This window comes from Thalassophryne amazonica, chromosome 18, assembly GCF_902500255.1.
Source record: "Thalassophryne amazonica chromosome 18, fThaAma1.1, whole genome shotgun sequence".
Taxonomy (NCBI): domain Eukaryota; kingdom Metazoa; phylum Chordata; class Actinopteri; order Batrachoidiformes; family Batrachoididae; genus Thalassophryne; species Thalassophryne amazonica.
This window is the reverse complement of record NC_047120.1, coordinates 67,215,345-67,236,800: the sequence shown is the minus strand read 5'-3', so window position 1 is coordinate 67,236,800 and position 21,456 is coordinate 67,215,345. Positions and strand designations below refer to the sequence as shown.

Genomic DNA, 21,456 nt, shown 5'->3' with positions numbered 1-21,456 from the left:
CCTCAAAAAATAGAAAAGCAGGGAGAAGCAGTCAATCCATCTCAACATCACAGATTTACTTCCACATTACTTCTCCCTGCTTTTCTATTTTTTTTTTTAGGTTGAATTTTTCAAGGTTTTTTTTTTAAGCTGAATATTTTGGTGCTCAACAAATTCAGCCTCTGATGGCAAACTCTGATGGCAGATTTACTTCCATACTCCAGCACCCCCGTGACCTTTAATTGGAGTTAGCATGTATACAGAAAGAAAGAATGAAGTAGGAAAGGCAGGTACCTACCAGGAGTCAGGTTTGAGATCACAGCTTTAAACCACTTCTGCCAGTCGTGCCAGGCCTGTGTGATCAGAATGCCTTCTAGAAACTCAAACAAGTCCATTTGCCTTCATCCACCCAGATAATCATTCTAAAGCCAGTCGTTTCTCATCTCTAACATTTCCCAGAATACTGTTGCATGCAAATATTGACTTATCTCAACATAATGACGATATTTCAACTTGATCTCCCAAATAGGACATAGAAAATAAAAAATGAATTCATAAACTTATGCAGTTTTCTATCTGGTCTAAACGTCCGCACTGTAGCATTTTATAATTATAGAGCTGCAAGTGATATATTTTTAAATCAATATATCATTCTGTGACGTCAGCCAGTTAAATGTGAATATACTGGTTTTACCCTGTTTGAGGCTCTACCCCACGAAGGCTCACAAACACACAGATGGACACTGGCTTAAAACCACCCAAAACTCCACTTTTACTCAACTGTGAACATTTTGTTTTGTACAGCTGAGGTTTGACGAGTATTTGTGGGCACTTTGCTTGCTCGATCTGTTATTTGTTAGAATGGTCTAAGCAGTGGGTCACCCCCTTGAGTCCGGTCTGCTTTAGGTTTCTTCCTCAAACACCACCACAGGGAGTCGCCCACCCCACACACTACTGTTGCCTATGTGTTTGCTCGGGGTGTCTGTATGTTGTGATTTAAATAAAGTGAATTTATCTGATTAGTTTCTTGACTCCTGACACTAAACTGGAACACATTCAACCTTTACTGACATTTTATGGGCCTATTAACTAACTTACTGATTATTTTCTCAATTACCCAAGTATGAAAATAACCATTTGCTGCAGCTCTGTTTGTTTGCTCCACAGCTGATAGCTTTCAAAACTTTGAATGTAGTCCAGAGAGGAAAAGGCAGAAGAGTGCAAAGATCTATCCAGAAACACTCAGGTCTTCCTCTCTTTCACATAAAGGGGGACGACCGCACATCATCATCATCTGTATCAAAGACGACGTAATGTCTTCAAGGTCTGTTTGGCAAAATGACAGCGATACCTCAGGACGCAGCCACACCAGGGTGATTCTTAGACTACGGGCACTTATGTCCTTTGATCATATTGTATGAAAAACAGAAAAAAGGGGAAATGTCACACTTTTACGTATAGTTATCTTCACAATGAAAGTGTGTTAAGAAATTTGTTCTAGTAGTCTATGATGACTTTTTCACCTTTTTTCAGCATCGATATGCAAATATTGCCGTTTTGTGCTTGTCCCACACCCAGACGTTTGATCTTCAATGATAAAAATGAATGGTAAAGAAACGTTTTTTCTAATATTTTAAAATATCTCTGAATAAAATATCAGTAAAATAATCAAAACATAATTGGAGTATTCAATGTCATACAACTGTTGTGATTTTTTTAAACAAAATGTAGTTGTCCCACACTATTGCCGTAATTTCCACCACAACACTGTAATGTCCCTTTAAACAGTTTGTATGAAAGATTGGGTAGTTTCTATGGAGATAAACAGTGACATGAGAGCACATGTATATAGCGCCAAATCACAACAAACAATGGTGTGGTGGAAATTACATTTACAAGGCCAATAGTGCCCGTAGTTAAAGAATAACCCACCACCCCGATCGCTGTATATCCATAATAAAAAGTAGACAGTGAACCTGTTTGTGGCCACCGTAAGACTGCAGAAAGCTCTCAGACAGCAGAGGGCAGTGCAGGGTGGGAAAAAAGTGGTACTAGTCATTTCAAACATTAAACACGAGCATCATTCATTCAGAACAAGTTTAAAATCAAAATAATCCCCTCCATGTTTTAATACTAAAGTGACAGCAGCTTGACAGTTTTTCACCGGGAATCCAATCACACAAACACAAGGTCTGACACAGAACTAAACAAGTAAAGTGCTATTTGACACCATTTATAAAAACAAAAAGGGCATATGGCAGCACATCGGATCAAGAGAAAAACAAGACGAGGGACGATTCCAGATTTTTTTTTTTTAGAAAAAGATCCATAATCCACTCTTTACAGTCAACCAATCAAATCCAGTCAAAAACACTTCTGATCTCTTACAACTGATGAGCTTCGAAACGATGGCACCGTCACATGGAAAGGGAGGATTATTAGGGAGTTTTTCATAGACTATTTTTTAACAAAAATATTTATTTTCAAGGATGATACTTTCTTTCATATATGATGAGCACAGAATAGAATCTTTGTGTGTTGGGAGAGTAGTGCTATGTTCAAAGTGTTGCATAGTTGAGTAGATGAATGTCAGGATGGGAATCTTTAAGTTACAACTACACATAATGAGTAAAAAGCTCGCTTTAATACAGTGGGGTAGACCCGGGTAAAAAATACTTTTTTTTTTTTTTTTTTTTTTTTAATACTTGCAACTGTTTTGGCTCCAAATCTGATGCAAAGCTTTCCACACAAAAGTGTAAACTGCCATCTTAAAGCCCACATAGGACGGGCACGCGATTAGAAAATGCCAGCTGCAAGCGTCAGTAACACAGAACCCACCTGTGTGCAAACTCATCTCTATAGTACAAGATCCACAGCAATCCAGTGAGAGAATCTCACTGCTTAAAACATTTCAAAGCAGAAGAGGAAAAGGCTTGTTTCACATCACACCGCAGCCTTGAAAAGTGCCACTTGTCAGCCATCGTATAGTGAAAAGACAAAATATCCGCATGGCAGCAAAAAGAAAAAGAAAAAATTAAACCAGCATTTAAAAAAAAATAAAATACTGTCATTCTAGCTTATGGGCTGATTAAAGCTCTGATCCTAAAAGCTTAAGAGCTCTAAGCACAAACCCAAAGTTTTCTTTTTTTTTTTTTTTTGTAACCCACACAGACTTGATTTTTTTTTTTTCCATTCCACATCCATCGTGTTTTAATAAAAGTGGACTCCTCCGCAGAATCCTTGTTGAGTGCATTAGTCAAACACCTTTTACGCTGCTCATTCAACATCGGCTGGATAAAAGCTGGAAATGCTGCTTTTGTCCTCCCACCCGTCACAGAACCAAGAAGGGGGAATTTCCTACGTTGTTTATAAAGTGTCTCAAGGTAGTGTGCCAAGTGTGTTTTCGTTGTTTTTTTTTTTTAAAGAATCAGACATGAACGGAGAACAGTTTGCGCTGTGAGAACCACACCCGGTTTTTACGTTGGTTCGTACTTTACACACTCCAGCCCGGGAGCACAGTCGTTCTTTTCTTCTCCTTCACACGTACATTCATTTGTCCTATCCTGCCCTCTCGTCTTTCCTGAGTTTGTACCAAAATTCTCACAAACTCTCATTCATAGTGCTTCTTCTTCCATCTCAGTAGCATCCAGTCGTGCTTGAGACGCTGCCTCAAGACTTAGTCTGTTATAAAAAATAAAAAAAAGTCTAAATATTGGCCGAGGTCACCGGAACTCATAGATGGCAGCGCTGTGCTCAGGAACGTGGGTGAGGTTTAGAGACTGGTACCTAGACGAGCAACAACAGAGAACATGCGTGTTAGAAGTCAGTACTTACAGAATTCTATAGAAATAAGGACATACACATCCCCAAAGTAAAGACGGAAGTCCACTTAGACCACATCTTGATTTTTGTTTTTTTTTTCAAGTCAGATCCAAACCAAAATAATGAAATTGGTGACATTACTGTTAGCGCTCAGATCCGCCCAAGTATTCAGACGTAACCAGATGCAAACTAACAATAGATTAAGTTCCAACTAGACAACTCGAGGCCTGATACAATTTCAGCGAATAGACTTTTGACAACCTGGGACCAAGTCTGGACGGGTGCACACATGCAGGTATTCACATTTGCAGAATTCACACTCCAAAGTCCCGGTCGGACTTAAAGAGTAAGTTCACTTTGTTTTCTTGTTAGCAATCAAGCCTTTGGTGTGAGTGCTTTGTACGCTTGCTGCCAAACAAGAAGGTCCCCAGTTCAAGGACACCTGTGTCCATTCTCCTTTTACACTTTTACATCTGAAGTAACATCTTGATGAAGGACATCAAATGTAAATATCAAAATGCAGACCCACTGTGGCAACCCAGAGCAAAAACAGGAGAGCTTTTAGTAATAAAGTCTCCAAGGCTTCAGTCCAGTCGATATCCTTGTGTATGCAAATGTTCTTCATGATGTAGATTTCTTTCAATCGCTGTTGAGATCTGAAGATGGTTCTGTAGGACAGGATTTCGACTAGTAATATACAGACCGGGGTTTGATTCCAGGTGTGTGTGCTTCAGGCTACTGTTTACCAGCTGCAAACAGAAGTAAGGTTGGAGAAGTAACCTGTGATGGACTGGCGTCCTGTCCAGGGGCAGTCGTAGACTCTCATCTGCTTCACACTATAATGTATGGGGATAAGCACCGGCTGTTGCAAGTAACCATAAAAGGCAATAATGTGTTAATAATTACACTTTGCCATTTTAAGGTTGTGTAAAAATATGGTTTGAGTTCATTTAGAGCTTCAAGATGGCTGTACAGTTCACTTTCCTTCATTGATTCCTAAACTGTTTTATGAGAAAATGTGATATCTGGCATATGATACAGTCATCAGAAAGCAACAAAAGCACCCAGAGGCTTCACTGCTGACAACGTTTAAACATAAATATAACAAATACAATGGATTTTACTTTGAATGTTCAATGATTCATATAGAAGCACCATTTTCCACAAAAAAACAAAACAAAAGTTTCTCAAACCTCTGAGGTGAACAGAATCACCACCAAGAATTCAGTCTGATGGATAAAAATAGTAAATATAATAAAAACTGTGTATGTAAAACAGTCGCTAAAACCATTATGTGCACAGGGAATGAAGAGAAATGCCAAAGAATGTCAAACGCTAACACAACACAGGCGAAACACAATCAGGTCATACGAACCCATTAGACAAACTAATAAATAGAAATTCAAACAGAAAACCTTTTCAATCTTTAGCCAGGTTTGGCTCCGCCCACTCAGACACCTGAAACTGGAATTAATGATCCTGCTTTGACTACTTTATGAGTTTTGTTGTTGTATATGAGTGAAATGTCTAATAAATTCTAATTCAAATAATGGTACCCAAAGAGCTCCTCTGGATCAAGACGCAATCAAGTACACTGAGAAATTATCTGTAAAGATCTGGAAACTGTGTTCTTAAATGGCTTTTTCCAACTGGTCTCGGATTTGAGCCGGAATAATCTCAGCCTTAAGGCTCCTTTTCAGTATTCCAAAAATGACTCCAGTCCACTGCACATTGTCATCAACATGTGTTGTGCTGCGTTACCATTCAGAGCTTCTGTGGTAATAGTAGCCCTCAATCGTTGCTGTGGATTTCTGGAAGCAGATGTAGTAGAATCCAGCAAATGAGGCACCGCTGATGTCTTTGATTGTGTGGTCAGGAACCAGAAACTGCTCCTGAGGATGAAAACAAGCAGCTGCTGCTCAGAGGGGTCGCTTTGGAAACACAACACAGAGTTAATCCTGAAGTTTGGGCCGGGGTTTACCTTCCACCTCATGAAAATATAGTCTGAGTTCTTTAGATCATCACAGTCAAAATCATCAGAGTTGAATGTCTTTGCATACTGGTAGAATGCCTGGAACTTGCCCTTCACATGAAATGTGACATGATTATTTCACAGGAAATCGGGCAGTGAAACACACATGTTAAGGTTACAAAACAAAACTTCTACATTACCCAGTGCTTACGATCCACATCCTCATCTGCATCCCACTTCCGGGTGAGGAAGGGCCGCTTCCTGCTGATGATCTCTCCAGCGAAGAACGTGGTCAGAGTTGGGTATTCCTAGAAAAGCCGTGTAAACAGTGAACCAGCGGTAAGCAATTTAATTTTATTATCACCTGCAGCTCTGATGCAGTGGTTCCAATACCTGGAATTAACATTTATATTGCCATAATCAGCCCATAAATGCAGGGCATGATATATATTTATTTATTTATTTTAGAATTGTGGCGTTTATGACATGGAATAAACTCCTCTGCCTTTCAGACAGATCTATAAAAATGTCTCAGAGACTTTTCTTTAATATGTAATGTAATAATGTGCATTGTTTGTGATCTGAATTGGTTTAACCAGTGATCAAGATCTGCAAGATGATGGAAGGATTACATGAAGAAATTAACACAATGTTAATGGAAAATGTGCTATTTTGTTGCTTTGAGTCATTATCTTAAAGTCAAACGTGCAAGAAATACCACAATTGGGCTGTTGGAACATTCAAAAACCTTGTGAACACACTGTGGCTCTTATCTTTCAATATTTCCTTAAAGTGCGTATCTCTGGTAAATGTCAAATGAGCTGACTATTCTAAATAAAGAAAGAATTATGAAAATATTGATGTATTGTGTTTTATTTTCGGTGTCACATGCCCTGAGAAATTAAGTCATAAATGTGGAGAAATTAGCTTGATTTCATTCGCCACTGATGAACACTCACAGACCTGAACCTGTGAGAAAAGTCGACTTTGGTGACGTCATGTGAGGCACCACACCCTCAGTGACATTATTGGACAGAATGAGAAAACTGGAATTTTTTTGTAGCTCGAAATCTATGTTTTTTGTGGACTTTGATGATGAATATGTTGAAATGGTGAACCGGTGCGTTTTTGGAAGGTCCATCATAACCAGTCATGGTGTTTAAAAGTTATACAGTTTTCCCACATAAGATTTTTGAGTTAGAAGTGGAAGTGTTTTCTACACACCTCCCGGAGAGAGTGGAGAAACTGCAGCTGACCCCAGCATGAGAATGCGCTTCAAAAACTACTTGGAGCTGGAGTTGTGGAAAAAAAAAAAAAAAAAATCATGCTCCCACCTTTAACCAGATACACCTTTAAACACAGATAAAATAAGGATTTTATCTGTGTTTAAAGGTGAAAACATGAAGACTTTGAGAGAAAGTGACTCTTTTTGCAATGTTATTGCCAGACAGAGACGTGCCGTGGACACTGGACACGCCCCCGACCGCTTCCCGGATGAAAAACTGAACGGACATATGAGGGATAGAAGCAACACAAACATGACAATCGGTGATCAGATCTCAACTGACCATTGTGTGTTCATAAAATATGAATTTTTTTTGAAAGAAGATAATGACTGTGGAACCGGAGCAGCAGCGATATTCCACATGGCTGCTATGTACGAACATAGGAGAACTCATCTGGATGCATTTCTCAAGGTATGTATTTATTAATCTGTGCTTTTAAAGCTTATTTAGACGTTTCTGATTTGGATTTTTGTCTGAATACAAAAAGCAACCTGGTTTGACGTGCTGTTTTAAGTCTGAGCATGAAACCAAGTGGCCACAGACACAGTGGAGTGACCTTCAGTTAGCTAAAAGTTGGTCCCCAAGTTTGGGTAATGATTATTGATGAAAATGGCAATTAATCTGTTGTACATTTGTCTGAAGCAGTCTGATTTATTTTACTTTTATCAGCTTTATCAGGGCCCGCACAAGTTAAAGACTTGAAATAAATTAGTTATAATCTGGTGTATAATTTTTTTAAAAGATAGCCTTGACTGGAGTGAGTTATGCACTTTAAGTTTCCTTTTTATACTGAAATCCCTAATTAATTATTTACTTTTCTGATTAAACAAATAAAACTACTCTTCTCACCTCAGTCAATCCTTTTATCTTCAGGTAGCCACACAAGTAGGAATCCTCCATGGTGACATGCTAAAAAACAAAAAAGAATGCAGACACATAAGTAGAGCCTTTCACACACAGTCACCAAACCGATGGCTAATTTCTACCATTTTCTCATCCATAACCAACTTGTAGGTTTGCTATAATTCTCACATCTATGACTCCAAATCAGAAAAAAGTTGGGATAGCAAGGAAAATACCATAAAAAAAAAGGAAAAAAGGTGATTCTTACACTTACTTTGACTTCTGTTTCACTGTAAATCATTCCATGTTTTGTCTGGTAAGGTCTGCAACACAGGCAAAAGTCTATGTCACGCTGTGAAGGATTGAGCAGACGTATGAGTAACGGATATGAAATTTTCATCTCCGTTCATGCCCATTTTTGTCCTGTACTAATCCTTTACTCATTTGTTAAATGTGTTCCTTGTCAGCCGACGCGTCAACTGGACAGTTTTGTGCACTCTCAAAACTTTGAGCAGACATCAGAGCGCTTCCCCGGTGGCTGCACATTTGTTAACCTCTTTGTCCTGTACTTGCCAGTGGACATCTGGTTGATATTAATTTTATCTATGCGTAATCTATTCGTCTTGTGTTTGCGTCTGGAAGCACTGCGCACTCACATTCTGTGGTTGTCCACCCATTTCATCAGAGCCCCAAATCCACTGAAGGCCGACAGATTAGGTGATTTTTACCACCAGACAAATTATTCCCATCCATTACTCATCAGTTTACGCAATCCATCACAGAGGGACTAAACCTTAAAGCATTTACCACTTTATAATGTTGACATACCTCACAACACTTACAGGAAGGCATTTTAGCATTGGGGATACCAAGCAATGAAAGAGTTTCAAATGTTATTTTGTCCCATTGTTCCTGCAAACACGTCTTAAAGTGTGCAACAGTACGAGGTCATTGTTCATGCATTTTTTTTTTTCTCCTCGCATTCTCTATAGAGTGTTTTCACGTGATGACACAAACCTGTTAAGTAGTCATCTCGGCAGTACACCGCTGTCCATTCTGTTTATACCAGCACCTGTTTTTAAGCGATGGAATGCTGTCACGGTAAATTTTTATCACATGGCCGGCTGCCACAACCATTGGACAGAGAGCCAACCTGCATGACTTTTGGACTTGTTGCTGATAACAATCTGAATTTCTTCATTCTTCAGAGTAAAATTTTAAGCGGCATTTGCGAATGTAATTCCACATTGTAGTGAAGTAATCCCTTGCCTATGTGGTTGTATCAGCTATTGATGAATGACTGTTACTGATGTAGTGACACCTGAGGGATTGACAATCATGGGTGTTCAATTTAGGCTTGCGCCATTGCCTATTATGCATTCAAATTCTTCCAGATTTCTTGAATCCTTTAATGATATTGTGCACTGTATAGGGAGAAATATACAAATCTCTTTGTCTTCCTTTGAGGAACAGTTTTTACATTTCAATAATTATCATGCATTTGTTGACAAACTGGAGATCCTCTGCCCATCTTTGCTCCTTAAAAACTCAGCCTTGGTGGGTACTGTTATTGTACCAAATCATGATTACAATCACCCGCTGACATCACGTTTGAAATAACACTATTTTGTTAACTTCATTACTAGTTGTAAATTTTCCCTGTACTATTTTTGTAGATTTTGTAGGCCTGAAATTCCGGAATGGATGTATATTAACAAATGAAATGAAGTTGACCACTCAAAACATGAAATATCTTAGGTTCTGCAATGAAATGCAAGTCAAAGTAAACGTAAGAATCACTGCATTTTTCTTTTTTTTTTTAATCAAAAAGATTAACACAAATTCGGAAGACTGTAAGCAAGTCAATGTCAGTTCCTGTGTGCAACCACAGGCCAGATGTCTTGTTTTTTCTTCTTTCCAGCTGTCATCAACACACCGCCCGTTTAAACACATCACCAAATGCCCCTGACAGTTCTAATTAATAATTAAACAGCTACTTCGCAGCCTCACCTGAAGAACAACTTCCACGTCATAAGAGTTGCCTTTGCTTTTCTGGTGGCCCCTGAATTTGGATCCGCTGTACAGCAGTGAGGTGACAACACCAGGCTGCTGCGTGTTGATCGGTGGCGGAGGGATAAGCGAGGCCGAGGATACGAAGGCCGCAGCGGAGGAGGAGTCGACGCCGCAGCCGCTGAGGTATCCGGCGGGGACAGGCATGGCTCCCGCTTCACTGCTTGGGAACCGATTGCGGTGACTGGCCGTCCAGGCGATGGAGACTGTCTGCGTCTACGAAGCGGCTCAGCAACATTCAAATTCCTCCAGAGCCCACGACAGCTCTGCTAATCGAGCGCCAACAGCCTCCCCCCCCCCCCCCCCCAAAAAAAAGTAACTGGACTTCAGCGCAGCGTCATACGGTCCAGTATCCATCCTTCTCATTGGCCAACTGAGTTGAAGTCGCAAATATCGTCGAAGCTCATTGGTTTACTTTCCGGAAGTTTTTACAGGGTTTCTTGGATATAGTTTTGTTTTCTGGCGTTTGGGTGTGAAAAGACACAATAAAACTACAATTCCCGACACGTCAGTGATGCTAACATAAACTCTCAAGCAAGCGCCGAAGGTCAAGCGTGTTTTTGAAAACGGTAGTAGAAGAGAAATGTATTAAAAAGTATATAGATATCTTATATATTTACCGTGTAGCGCTTTTCTTTAAAAAAAATTATGTTGGCGGTAACGTGATGTATAAAATCAATGCTACGTTTAATTAGCTAAAGCGGTAAGCTAACAGCAGATCAGACTAGCCTTTGTGAAATTATCAAAAAGACCAAACGCAATGAACATTACTGCTGCTGTGATTATGAGGCTGGTTAGACTTCAGAGCTGCTCGGGCAGTGGCCTTTCCCTGTGTAAAATCTGTCCAAGAAGTCATCGGTTTTCAACGAAATACTCCACAGCCACAGCAGGTAAAGTCATTTAAACTTACAGTCAGTTACTAGTTCCGGTGTCACGGTCTGAGATTACCAGCAGTCTGAATTTACCAGGTAAAATTAGACTGTAGCAGTCACAGTCTGAACTTACCACCAGTCTGATTTTATCATCTTGGTATATTGAGACTTGTGTGTTATTGACTCTGGTCCAAATTTGCCAAGCAAATATATTAAATAATTTTTTAATTGGAACAAGAAGTAAATCCTGTCACTTTCTATTGATGCTTATTGATTTAACCATTATAATTCTGGTTACTAGTTACCTAGCTAGTCTGAAATTTCCAGCCTGCAAGTCTGAATTTATGTCCCACTTCAAGTTTTCTGAATCAAAAGTGTGTGGAAAATACAGTTATTTCAAAATACGTCTGCTCGGTTGAAGATCGCAGCAAGAAATCGTAATTCTAGACCTCCCGGAAGTTGACCGCGAAAAAAAATCGATTTGAGCATGCGCGTCGTGAAATGAGACCTGCGCAAACTCAGACCACGACACCGGATCACCTTTTTTTTTTTAAAGTCCCGCTATACGGAGCCATAATGCAACTGAATATCCTTTATTGGGTAATGTTGGGTATTTGGTTGTTATCTAGCTGAAGAAGTCTGGATGGAGTAGCCATTCTACGTGTGAAGCCACATTATGTGTGGTGCAAATATTTGCAGGAAATGGATCACTTTGCCCGGTTCTGGATCACGACTCTCTGTGTTACTTTGGGGTCATTCCTGGCATCTGGCTGGAGCCCTTCTAATGCCGTGTAATACACAGTGTGCCCGAGAACGTGTTTTGAACACAAAATGATATAAATTATACTTATTAAATGAGAATTTACTTAGTTTCGAAAAGCACTGTTATACGTTTTTACGAGCAAAAAAATGAAGTGTTTACTCAAATTGGGTGGCATTCCTTAATAAATGAAGATAAAATAAAATCTGTGGTAATGAACATTCTTGGATTTTGACATCTCCCCCTAAGCTTTTAACTCAATGAAGTGGGTCAGGATAGCACAAGATGCCCCAACTTGCTATCATTTTGCACCTTATATTGTTAGAGATGGAGAGCAAAGGAGGGTTTTAAATGTGTGGAGGTGAGATTTCTCCCAAATTAAAAAGTAAAAGCCCGCACATTCATGCCCATTCGTGATGTTGAGATGACCCCCAAAGTACACTCACAAGTACTGAGACGAGGCCGCTGCTTCAGTGATCCACAACCGGCAAATTTTTGCATTAGAGATAAAATGTGTGCAGCATGCAGCAGTTAAACGGCAAAACATAACACACTGACATTTTCTACCCAAATAAGTAAGTATTTTCCCACTCTAGAACCAGTGACACTGAATGGCTAACTCACCTTTGCTACATCTTAGAGATTGTCACTTTCACACTTGCACAAATGAGTAAGTCAGAAAACGTGTGCACACCACAGAGACCGGGATGTTTTGATTCCTCTGCTGATCACAAAGATGGCTGAATCCGGTCGAGCTTGTGGTCGTGTGTAGACAAAACATCAGTCTTTCCATTGGTACCAAGTATTACCTTATTCGCGCTGATTACGAGAAACGGCGGTGCAAATACTACAGCAATAATCCAGAACTTGGCAAGTGACTGTATTATTATGGTGCTGCTGGCTTTGGTTGGCTAATATGACGTTTTCTATTATCAGAGAGGAAGAGATTCTATCAAGATGTCAGCATATCCCAAACTGAAGGTAAGTTGTCTACTAATTATTTTAGTATAGAAACTAATTATTTAAAGACGGTGGATGTTGTTACAGTAACCCTATGGGTTGGCAGGTTATTATTATGGCAGTGATTTGACATCCTAACCCTAATAATCCAAATCTTCCAGAGACACATGAACCAAAAGAATAACTGAAACCAGAAATGTGGTTAATATAACAGGCGGGGATACTTGCCACTATCCTAACGAGGAGTCAGCAACGAACAATCACAGAACAATTATGGCGGCTGCTATAAGCATAGCCCTTAGATTTAGGGTTACAGCTGCTGTACTCATAATTACTTCATTATTTAAAGGAATGGGATACTTAGGGTTGTCTACACATCCAGGAATTTGGTGGGTTTTGCTTCGGTCGCTGGGCGTAAGGTACAAATAAGAGTGCAACAGCAACATCACAATGTCATGGGCTAGATATGACCAAAAACTTGATATCTGTAATCCAGACAAATGCACCTACCATCTATTAGCCTGGTACCGCTTTCTCAAACTTTCTGCAGAGCTTCGCTGGTTTGCTGAGTAAACGGTACTTCAGTGATATAGGGCCTGCTGGGCAATTGCAACTGCCTGCTGAAATACCAGCGACGAGGCTGGGCAGTGGGGGGGCCTTCAAGGGTCAGGTAGCAGTTGCCTCTGTCAACTTTGCGGAAGTGGGGACAAATGTCCACCAAGAGTCTAAAGAATCAAGAAGTGAGAAGGATGTCCACCATGAAAGCATCACACTGGCAAGAGTTGTCTTCCCCCAGGGTTCTCTGCCGAGCCTTGAGTGAGCAGCAGTGGAAGTGTAGGCTCAGTTGGATGTCTACCGAAAATGTACCAGCCATCAACCTGCATCATTTGGGCATTATTCCTGTTTTATTACATGCTCATTTTGTTACCTCTGGTCACGTCATCGGCTATGTAAGTTTAGGCGGCACTATTCAAGGGCTAAGCCCATTCAGCTTTGACTCCTTTGTTGTTTGTAGTGGTGAAGCACAGGTTGACATAAGTTTAGATAAGTCTCAGTGGGCTATGATGTATGCAGATGGCATGGTGGTCTGTAGGGAGCAGTTTGAGACAAGCCTGGTGAGGTACAAGTACACTGTATAAGAAAGAATGGAATTTGAGTGAATGAGATGGAGCATGGTGAGGTTGTAAGGAGTAGAGGTGGTGAAGGTGATGAGGTTAGATGATTGGGATCATTTGGTCAAGTAACGGAGAGTGTAGAGAAGTGAAGAAGAGAGTACAAAAAGGGTGGACTGGGTGGAGAAGAATGGCGGCAGTGATTCGTGATGCATGGGTCTCTGCAAGAGTGAAAGGGACTAATTACAAGATGATAGTGAGACCAGCATGTGACTTTGAGGTGGTGGCACAGCTGAAGATGATGCCATTTTCCTTAGGAGTGATGAAGATGGATGGGATTAGATAGATAGATAGATAGATACTTTATTGATCCCAGAGGGAAATTCAAGGAATGTGCATATCAGAGGGACAATGCAGATCATACAGTTTGGAATGTAGTGAGATGCAGCTTGAGATAGTTTGGGCATGTGCAAAGGAAGGACACCGGCTAAATTGAGAGAGGGATGATAAGGATGTAGCTGACATGCAGGAGAAGGAGAGAGAGGCCCCAGGCTAGGTTTATGGATGTGAGGGAGGACATGCAGGTGCTTGGCTTGACAGAAGATGCAGTAGGATGATCTGCTGTAGCAGGTCAGGTGACCCCTAACAGGAGCAGCTGAAGCAAGAGGCAGAAATAACTAACTAGTTAGGATTACAAGCCCTAACTGGTATGTTCACACAAATGTGAGTGTATCAGTTTTCCTTAGTAAAATGAAAATAAAGTACCTACATTAAAAATGATTTTTGTAGCTGTAACTCGGATCAGATATTCCACATGCTGTCTGACTCCAAACTCACAAGATTTCTGTTTTGAGTTGTTGATCATCAAAATACTTTTAAATGTTTTTTTTTTTTTTTTAGCGATTCAAAATTCCTTTCTCAAGATAATAGTATTGGACATTAATGCACCATTGGTGGAATTTTATGCTATAAACATTCTTTTATTGCAGTACAGATCATTTCTTTTTAGAAATTGTCAGGGCCCATGAAAACTCCCACCCAGGTGTATGTGTCTACTATTTCTAGATTAGATACGTGTTATAAGAGAAATAGTTTAATGCTATTCCTTGTTCCCTCCTTTGAAGAGGTTCTGTGTCAGAATGTTAAATTATGATGATCAGAATGACTTTTACAACAAAATCAGAGTTGAATGATTTTCTTTTTTCTTCTTCACTGATTAATCCAGGTCACACTTTGCAGTAGTGTTGCTGTTTCTCAACTCAGTGCTCTTGCTGTTGTAACATTGTTCCAAATAGTGATTCTCTTTTAAATGTTATTTAGGTGGCATGTATGAGATAAACTTGGACAGAAGGAAACTGAAAACCCCAGGAGGAAAGCTGTTCACGGTGCCAAATGAAGCCCTGGCCATTGCTGTTGCCACAGAGTGGGATGCTCAAAAGGACAAGCTCAAATCGTACACTATGCATCTGGTATGATCTTTGACCTGGGGGATGGAGTTTATGGAACATTTTCTCAGAAATATTTTATTTAAAGTTGCTTCATGATGTAAAGGAGTAATTGAAGTGTGTGTGTGTGTGTGTGTGTGTGTGTGTGTGTGTGTGTGTGTGTGTGTGTGTGTGTGTGTGTGTGTGTGTGTGTGCGCACATACACACACACTGCATCCAAAAAAGTATTCACAGTGCTTCACTTTTTACACATTTTACGTTACAGCTTTATTCTAAAACAGATGAAATTCATTTTTTCCCCTCAACATTCTACACACATTACCCCATAATGACAATGTGAAAGTGTTTTTTTATTTTATTTTATTTATTTATTTATTTATTGATTTTTGCAAATTTATTAAAAATAAAAAAAACTAAAATAACATGTACATAAGTATTCACAGCTTTTGCCATGAAGCTCAAAATTGAGCTCAGGTGCCTCCTGTTTCCACTGATCATCCTTGAGATGTTTCTACAGCTTAACTGGAGTCCACCTGGGGTAAATTTAGTTGATTGGACATGAATTGGAAAGACATACACTTGTCTACATATAAGGTCCCACAGTTGACCGTGCATGTCAGAGGACAAACAAAGCATGAAGTCCAAGGAATAGACCTGTAGACCTCCGAGACAGGATTGTCTCGAGGCACAAATCTGGGGAAGGGTACAGAAACATTTCCGCTCTTTTGAAGGTCCCAATGAGCACAGGGGCTTCCATCAACTGTAATTGGAAGAAGTTGGGATCCACCAGGACTCTTCAGAGAGCCAGAGTTTGTTAGAGTCCAGCATTCCTTTGTGGAGAGAAGAGACCCTTCCAGAAGGACAGCCATCTCTGCAGCAATCCACCAGTCAGCAATCAGGCCTGTATGGTAGAGTGGCCAGATGGAAGCCCCTCCTTAGTAAAAGGTACATGGCAGCCCACCTGGAGTTTGCCAAAAGGCACCTGAAGGACTCTCAAACCAGGAGAAACAAACTTCTCTGGTCTGATGAGACAAAGATTGAACTCTTTGGCGTCATGTTTGGAGGAAACCAGGCACCATCCCTACAGTGAAGCATGGTGGTGGCAGCATCATGCTGTGGGGATGTTTTTCAGTAGCAGGAACTGGGAGACTAGTCAGGATTGAGGGAAAGATGAATGCAGCAGTGTACAGAGACATCCTGGATAAAAACCTGCTCCAGAGCAATCTTGACCTCAGACTGAGGTGACGGTTCATCTTTCAGCAGGACAATGACCCTAAGCACACAGCCAAGATATCAAAGGAGTGGCTTCGGGACAACTCTGTGAATGTCCTTGAGTGGCCCAGCCAGAGCCCAGACCTGAATCTGATTGAACATCTCTGGAGAGATCTGAAAATGTCTGTGCATCGACGCTCCCCATCCAACCTGATGGAGCTTGAGAGGTGCTGCAAAGAGGAATGGACCAAACTGCCCAAAGATAGGTGCACCAAGAGTGTGACATCATATTCAAGAAGACTTGAGGCTGGAATTGCTGCCAAAAGTGCATCAACAAAATATTGATCACAGGCTGTAAATGCTTATGTACATGTGATTTCTTAGTTTTTATTTTTAATAAATTTGCAAAAGTTAAAATTCTCATCTCGTTATGGGTTGTGAGTAGAATTTTGAGTAAAAAAATAATTTACTAGATTTTAACATAAGGCTGTAACATAAAATCTGGAAAAAGTGAATCGCTGTGAATACTTTCTGGATTGTGTGTGAGAATTTGAGATTTTATATTTGTTATAATCATTTTAATGACTTATTTTCAGACCTTTGTCATGTCTTTTAGTTCCTTGACATGAAACAGTGTTGATCAATTGTCTTTTTGTTGTACTTAAAGTATTTTTGATATGCTCCTCCTGCAGACGATGCTGTGTAACACGGCTCTAGACAATCCCACCAAACGCAGTAAGGACCAAATTATAACTGCTGCCCTGAAGTTCCTGGAGACGGACACTGTCTGGTACTTTTAAAAACCTATATATTCACATAATCTTTCAATATTCAGTATTATGATTATGACAAGAAAGTCTTGAATATACGTGTTGTAACATGTTAATTAAAAAGACAGTTTATCGGTCATAATTTAAACCTGATGTACAAAATGCGTGAGAATTGTATTATTGCTGGGGATTTTTGCATTGTTTCACTGCGTTGTTTTGAGTTATTGTAAAAAAAAAATAAAATAAAATAAAATAATGGTGATGCTTCTTCTGAAGTTATAGAGTGGATGAGCCTCAAAGTTTGGTCGAGTTACAGAACAGTGAGTGGGACCCTGTACTTAAATGGATTGAAAGCAGGTAATGACTTTATTGCTTATTGTTAGAAATGGCTCATAGGCCGAGTAAATATAGATTCCAGTTGCTGGATCCTCAGCTCACTAGAGCACTGATTAAATTTCACAAAACTGACAAAATGTAGTTTCTACTGAAATCCAAGCATTATAATGTCTGCTTTTTTTATGTAATGTTGCAAAATTACAGCCCATTTTAGTGAAGAGAACATATGTATCTGGGGAGATTCCAGTATTTTCATTCTTACGGGATTATGCCGACTAACTACAGGAGGAAGCGCGTGCACACATTTGTGAGGTTTGGAGATCACTTGTGACCTGACCCACTTGCTTGAGGTGCATTTCTGGGGTGCACATGCTAACATCTGTAAGATATCTTGTAAATCGCTTCAGAGGTGTTATCTGGTTTCAGAAACAGTTTTTACATGTAGAAGTGTTTCTTTCTTGCTAAAATTTACAAAATATATGAGAAACATTTTAGACTTATTAGGAGTGTTTTTGGCCATCTTGGTTTATTTTGTTTGAGCGAGCAGACAGCTGGCATCATGTTACCTTTCTTTATTCCTATTGGCAGTCACAGTGTCCTTCCCAGCATCCCTCACATGGATCAAGAGAAGCATGACATCAGATTGCTTGAAATTCTCCCCTTCAGGGGGAGAAATTCTAAATTGTTTCCAGACATGCAAAGTTTGATCATGTTATAAATCTCTTATTTAAATGCTCAAGAATAAAATTATATTGCTGCCAAATAAAATTCTTTTTATGACTTGAATCTTAAAACCCAGAGGATGTGTAGCTTAAGTTTTGATTGCAGTTGCCTGACCAATGAAATTATTGAAAACAACTTCTGTAAGGTGCATAAGATAAAAAAAAAGATGCAGACAATCAATCAAATGGAAGTCATATGCAATATTTCACATCATTTAAAGAGCATGTGCATTCATGTCAATTATATTAAATATGCATCCAAACAGCCCAAGTCAAGATTATCATTTCTTTCTAACTTTTTTTTTGGTCTGTCCCATAATTTAATTTCAGATATAATGTAACTATTGGCTCCTCATCCAGTATTGTGGGTCCCGAGATCCCAGCAGAAACCAAAGACACATTCAGACAACATCTCAATTCTTACAACTCCTGGGCCTTGACAGGTAAAATGTCTGGACTAGGTGACCTCTTTACACGCAGGTGGTGCTTTCAGAATAGACATCCTCTGCTTGTGTTATGTACGTTATTGTAAGGCCTGTACGCTGTGGATTTGATAATGATGGTGAAAATGACTCATTCCTCCTTTTATTTTACAACATGTCAAGGGCTATGCATTGCTGGATCCTGGTTCCAGACACATACGGTTGGGTTTTGTCTTCCAGTAAAGGTGGTATAGCTAAGGAGATTGATCACAATTTCATAGGAAGATGCTGGACATTTCTGGAGATCTCCAGTCTGATTTTTGAACTTTGACCTCAGAGTTGTTGTAGCTTGCCTACTGAATCACATGCTGCTGTCTGCTCAGTGTTCCACACTTCATCTGAATAGATTTCAAGATCAGACTGTTTCTTGTGTGTGTGTGTGTATGTATGTGTACAGTCTGGGTGGGGGGACTTGCCGCCATGGATGCGACAAGTCCCTAATCATGCCCATGGCCTCTGCTGTTTATCAGGGACATAATCTTGCATGGACTAGATGTTCATAAACATGGCAGAAGATTGCAATTGCGGGTTGTTTTGTCAGTGAGGAAAGATTCACTGACCTTGCCTTTGCATATGATACGGTGGTTTTTGTGATTCATTATATCCCTTGATTGAGAATCCCTTTGAGGAGTCAGACTGTCTGGATTTGGTATTGTCCTGGATCCAGACTAAGATCCGGGCTTTCATTCAATTCACTGGTTCAGCAGAAGTGTTAATATTTTTGCAGGAGAATGAAGCTCTCTTTATGGTCTTGGTGGCTCTGTGTAGTCTTAACTGTGTGTGTGTGTCATTGTGAGACTTTGTTTCTAACCAGTGACCTGAGGTTACCACTCAGCACACGACAGTTCCTTATTGTGGCGGATGCATTGTTGCTCAGCATCAGTGCACGCTCCTTGACCTGATGTTGTAAGAGGAGGTCTTATCTCCAGTGTGTTACCTGATTTAAAAGTTAAGATGAGGGGACAAGGTTGGTCAAGAAATGTTAGCTGATTGTCATAACGTGGTTTCTGTCCTGCAGGGCTTGAATATGTGATCACGCAGCTGAAGTCTGTTGTGCTGTCATTGGGATTGATTGACAGACATCTGAGTGTGGAACAGGCAGTGCTGCTCTCCAGGCTGGAGGAGGAATATCAGGTATGAGAGGACCAGAGTGGTTATTCCTTTAAATTTTACTTGGATGTTGTTTTAGTGTTTTGTCAAGTGTGTGTGTGTCTTCTTTTTGTTTTGTTTTTAAGTAACAGTTGTGATCTGTGGAACTCCTGGAATTGTTATAACTTGTCTTTGTTGGATCCATCTTTGCTGATGCCTTAAACTTGAAAAACATCCTTTACAGATTCAGTGCTGGGGAAGTGTGGAGTGGGCCCATGATTATGACGTGTATGAGCTGAGAGCACGGACCGCTGCTGGGGCTCTTTTTGTTCACCTGTTGTCTGAGAGTTCCACTACCAAACGCAAACTTTTGCAGGACTGAGAGAGACAAGAACTGTGGGAACGATGCAGACTTGATGCCACAGACAGTTGGTTCTCAAATTTGGAACATCTCCTCATTGACAAAGAAGACGACAAATGTAATGCATCCAGTCTGTTCCATGAAGCAGCAGCAACACCTGCTGTGTCTGAGCTGTTACAGAGTCAGCTGAACACATTGGCTGCCCTTTTTTTTGTTTTGCAGTGTTTGTACGACAGCTGCCAAGTGTGACGCGCCTCGCTGACTCTCAAGTCTGTTCTCAGTCATCCGTGACATTTTGGACACTATGAATAGATTCGAGAAACTGGTGACTAATGTTTGGTGTTAGGGCGTGGAATTATAATACCATGCTAGGTTTCTGCGTCATCTAGATAATGCAAAAAATCAACCACAAACAAACCCATACACACATACGCTGTGCTAAGAGTTCACACTATCTGTACATGTGTTTGCAGTTTAAGGCACATTGCATGTAAAAGTACTTGCAGAGGTGAAACATGGTGGATTCATGTTTTATGTAATTGGCTTGATATTCATCAGATGTGTCTGCTGATATTTTTAAGGGCGTGCAGAAAATCCATTTGTATCGTCTCTGCTGTTGAATGCAATTTCTAGAAATGACGCTTAAAATAATTAAATGCCTGACATCGTCTGTACTGAGTTGTGTGTCCTTGTCAAATGATTGCAAAACATTTTCAGAGCTTTAGACAAATTCTAATGGCTCCTGTGTGTTTGTGTGAGTGAGAACAAAAATACACCAACAAATGGCTGGAGGAAGTTTCACCAAACTAAGAATATTACTTGAGTTAATGTCTTGAGCAGATTAGCAAAGGTCAAGCACAACAGCAGCCCCCCCCCCCCCCCCCCCAAAAAAAAAGTTTTCTGTAAAATCTGATTGACCAATGCAGTTAGAGATTTCATCAAAAGCTCATTGATCAGTAAAATATTTGATGGATTGGTATCAGTAATTTCATGATGAATTTAATGTAGAGGGCATTGTGTTTCTCACATAGTTGATGGTGTAACTCACACTGAAACTCATGTCAAGAGTTTGCAAAAAGTTATTTTTCCTATTGTTCCAGTGCAGAGAAAGCAAGTTGTGCTATAGTACAGTATCATATCAGTATACTACTTTCAGAGTTTCAGAATATATCATTTCCACTAAATGAAGGAGAATGTGTTTCTCCACCCTTGAATTCTGAAAGGTTGGGAGTGTTTCTACCAAAAACCAAAAACAATTTTAACTTTTTAAGTTCGGTCGCAGGTGTGGACAAAAAAACTGTTTTGTTTGTTTTTTGTTTTCCTCTTAAGGCAAACTGAAGACGTCCTTGATTGGACGTGAAAG

The 21,456-nt window shown here is 40.0% G+C and overlaps 2 protein-coding genes across 2 annotated transcripts; one reads left to right on the top strand and one right to left on the bottom strand.

Annotated features, from left to right (window-relative positions):
* Positions 1-2,086: 2,086 nt before the first annotated feature.
* On the bottom strand, positions 2,087-10,271 carry LOC117530724 (glucose-induced degradation protein 4 homolog). Its single transcript, XM_034193623.1, has 6 exons — positions 9,913-10,271; positions 7,909-7,968; positions 5,974-6,081; positions 5,783-5,884; positions 5,563-5,693; positions 2,087-3,765 (listed from the first exon to the last, which is right to left on the bottom strand). The coding sequence occupies exons 1-6, from the start codon at positions 10,117-10,119 to the stop codon at positions 3,702-3,704; spliced, it is 672 nt and encodes a 223-aa protein (XP_034049514.1). The 5' UTR covers positions 10,120-10,271; the 3' UTR covers positions 2,087-3,701.
* Positions 10,272-10,298: 27 nt separating this feature from the next.
* Positions 10,299-20,771, top strand: atpaf2 (ATP synthase mitochondrial F1 complex assembly factor 2). Its single transcript, XM_034193622.1, has 8 exons — positions 10,299-10,862; positions 12,541-12,585; positions 14,997-15,145; positions 17,026-17,123; positions 17,380-17,460; positions 18,492-18,604; positions 19,662-19,777; positions 19,977-20,771. Exons 1-8 carry the CDS (start codon positions 10,733-10,735, stop codon positions 20,112-20,114), a joined length of 870 nt encoding a protein of 289 aa, XP_034049513.1. The 5' UTR covers positions 10,299-10,732; the 3' UTR covers positions 20,115-20,771.
* Positions 20,772-21,456: the final 685 nt, after the last annotated feature.

Bases quoted from the DNA above. Each gene is read 5' to 3' on its own strand.
- LOC117530724 (XM_034193623.1), bottom strand. From the start codon at position 10,119: ATGCCTGTCCCCGCCGGATACCTCAGCGGCTGCGGCGTCGACTCCTCC. The intron at 7,969-9,912 runs GTGAGGCTGCGA...TTTGTTTTTTAG, and splicing joins ACGTGGAAGTTGTTCTTCAG to CATGTCACCATGGAGGATTC. The intron at 5,885-5,973 runs GTAATGTAGAAG...TTTCATGTGAAG, and splicing joins ATGTGGATCGTAAGCACTGG to GGCAAGTTCCAGGCATTCTA.
- atpaf2 (XM_034193622.1), top strand. From the start codon at position 10,733: ATGAACATTACTGCTGCTGTGATTATGAGGCTGGTTAGACTTCAGAGC. The intron at 15,146-17,025 runs GTATGATCTTTG...CTCCTCCTGCAG, and splicing joins AATCGTACACTATGCATCTG to ACGATGCTGTGTAACACGGC. The intron at 19,778-19,976 runs GTATGAGAGGAC...CATCCTTTACAG, and splicing joins GGCTGGAGGAGGAATATCAG to ATTCAGTGCTGGGGAAGTGT.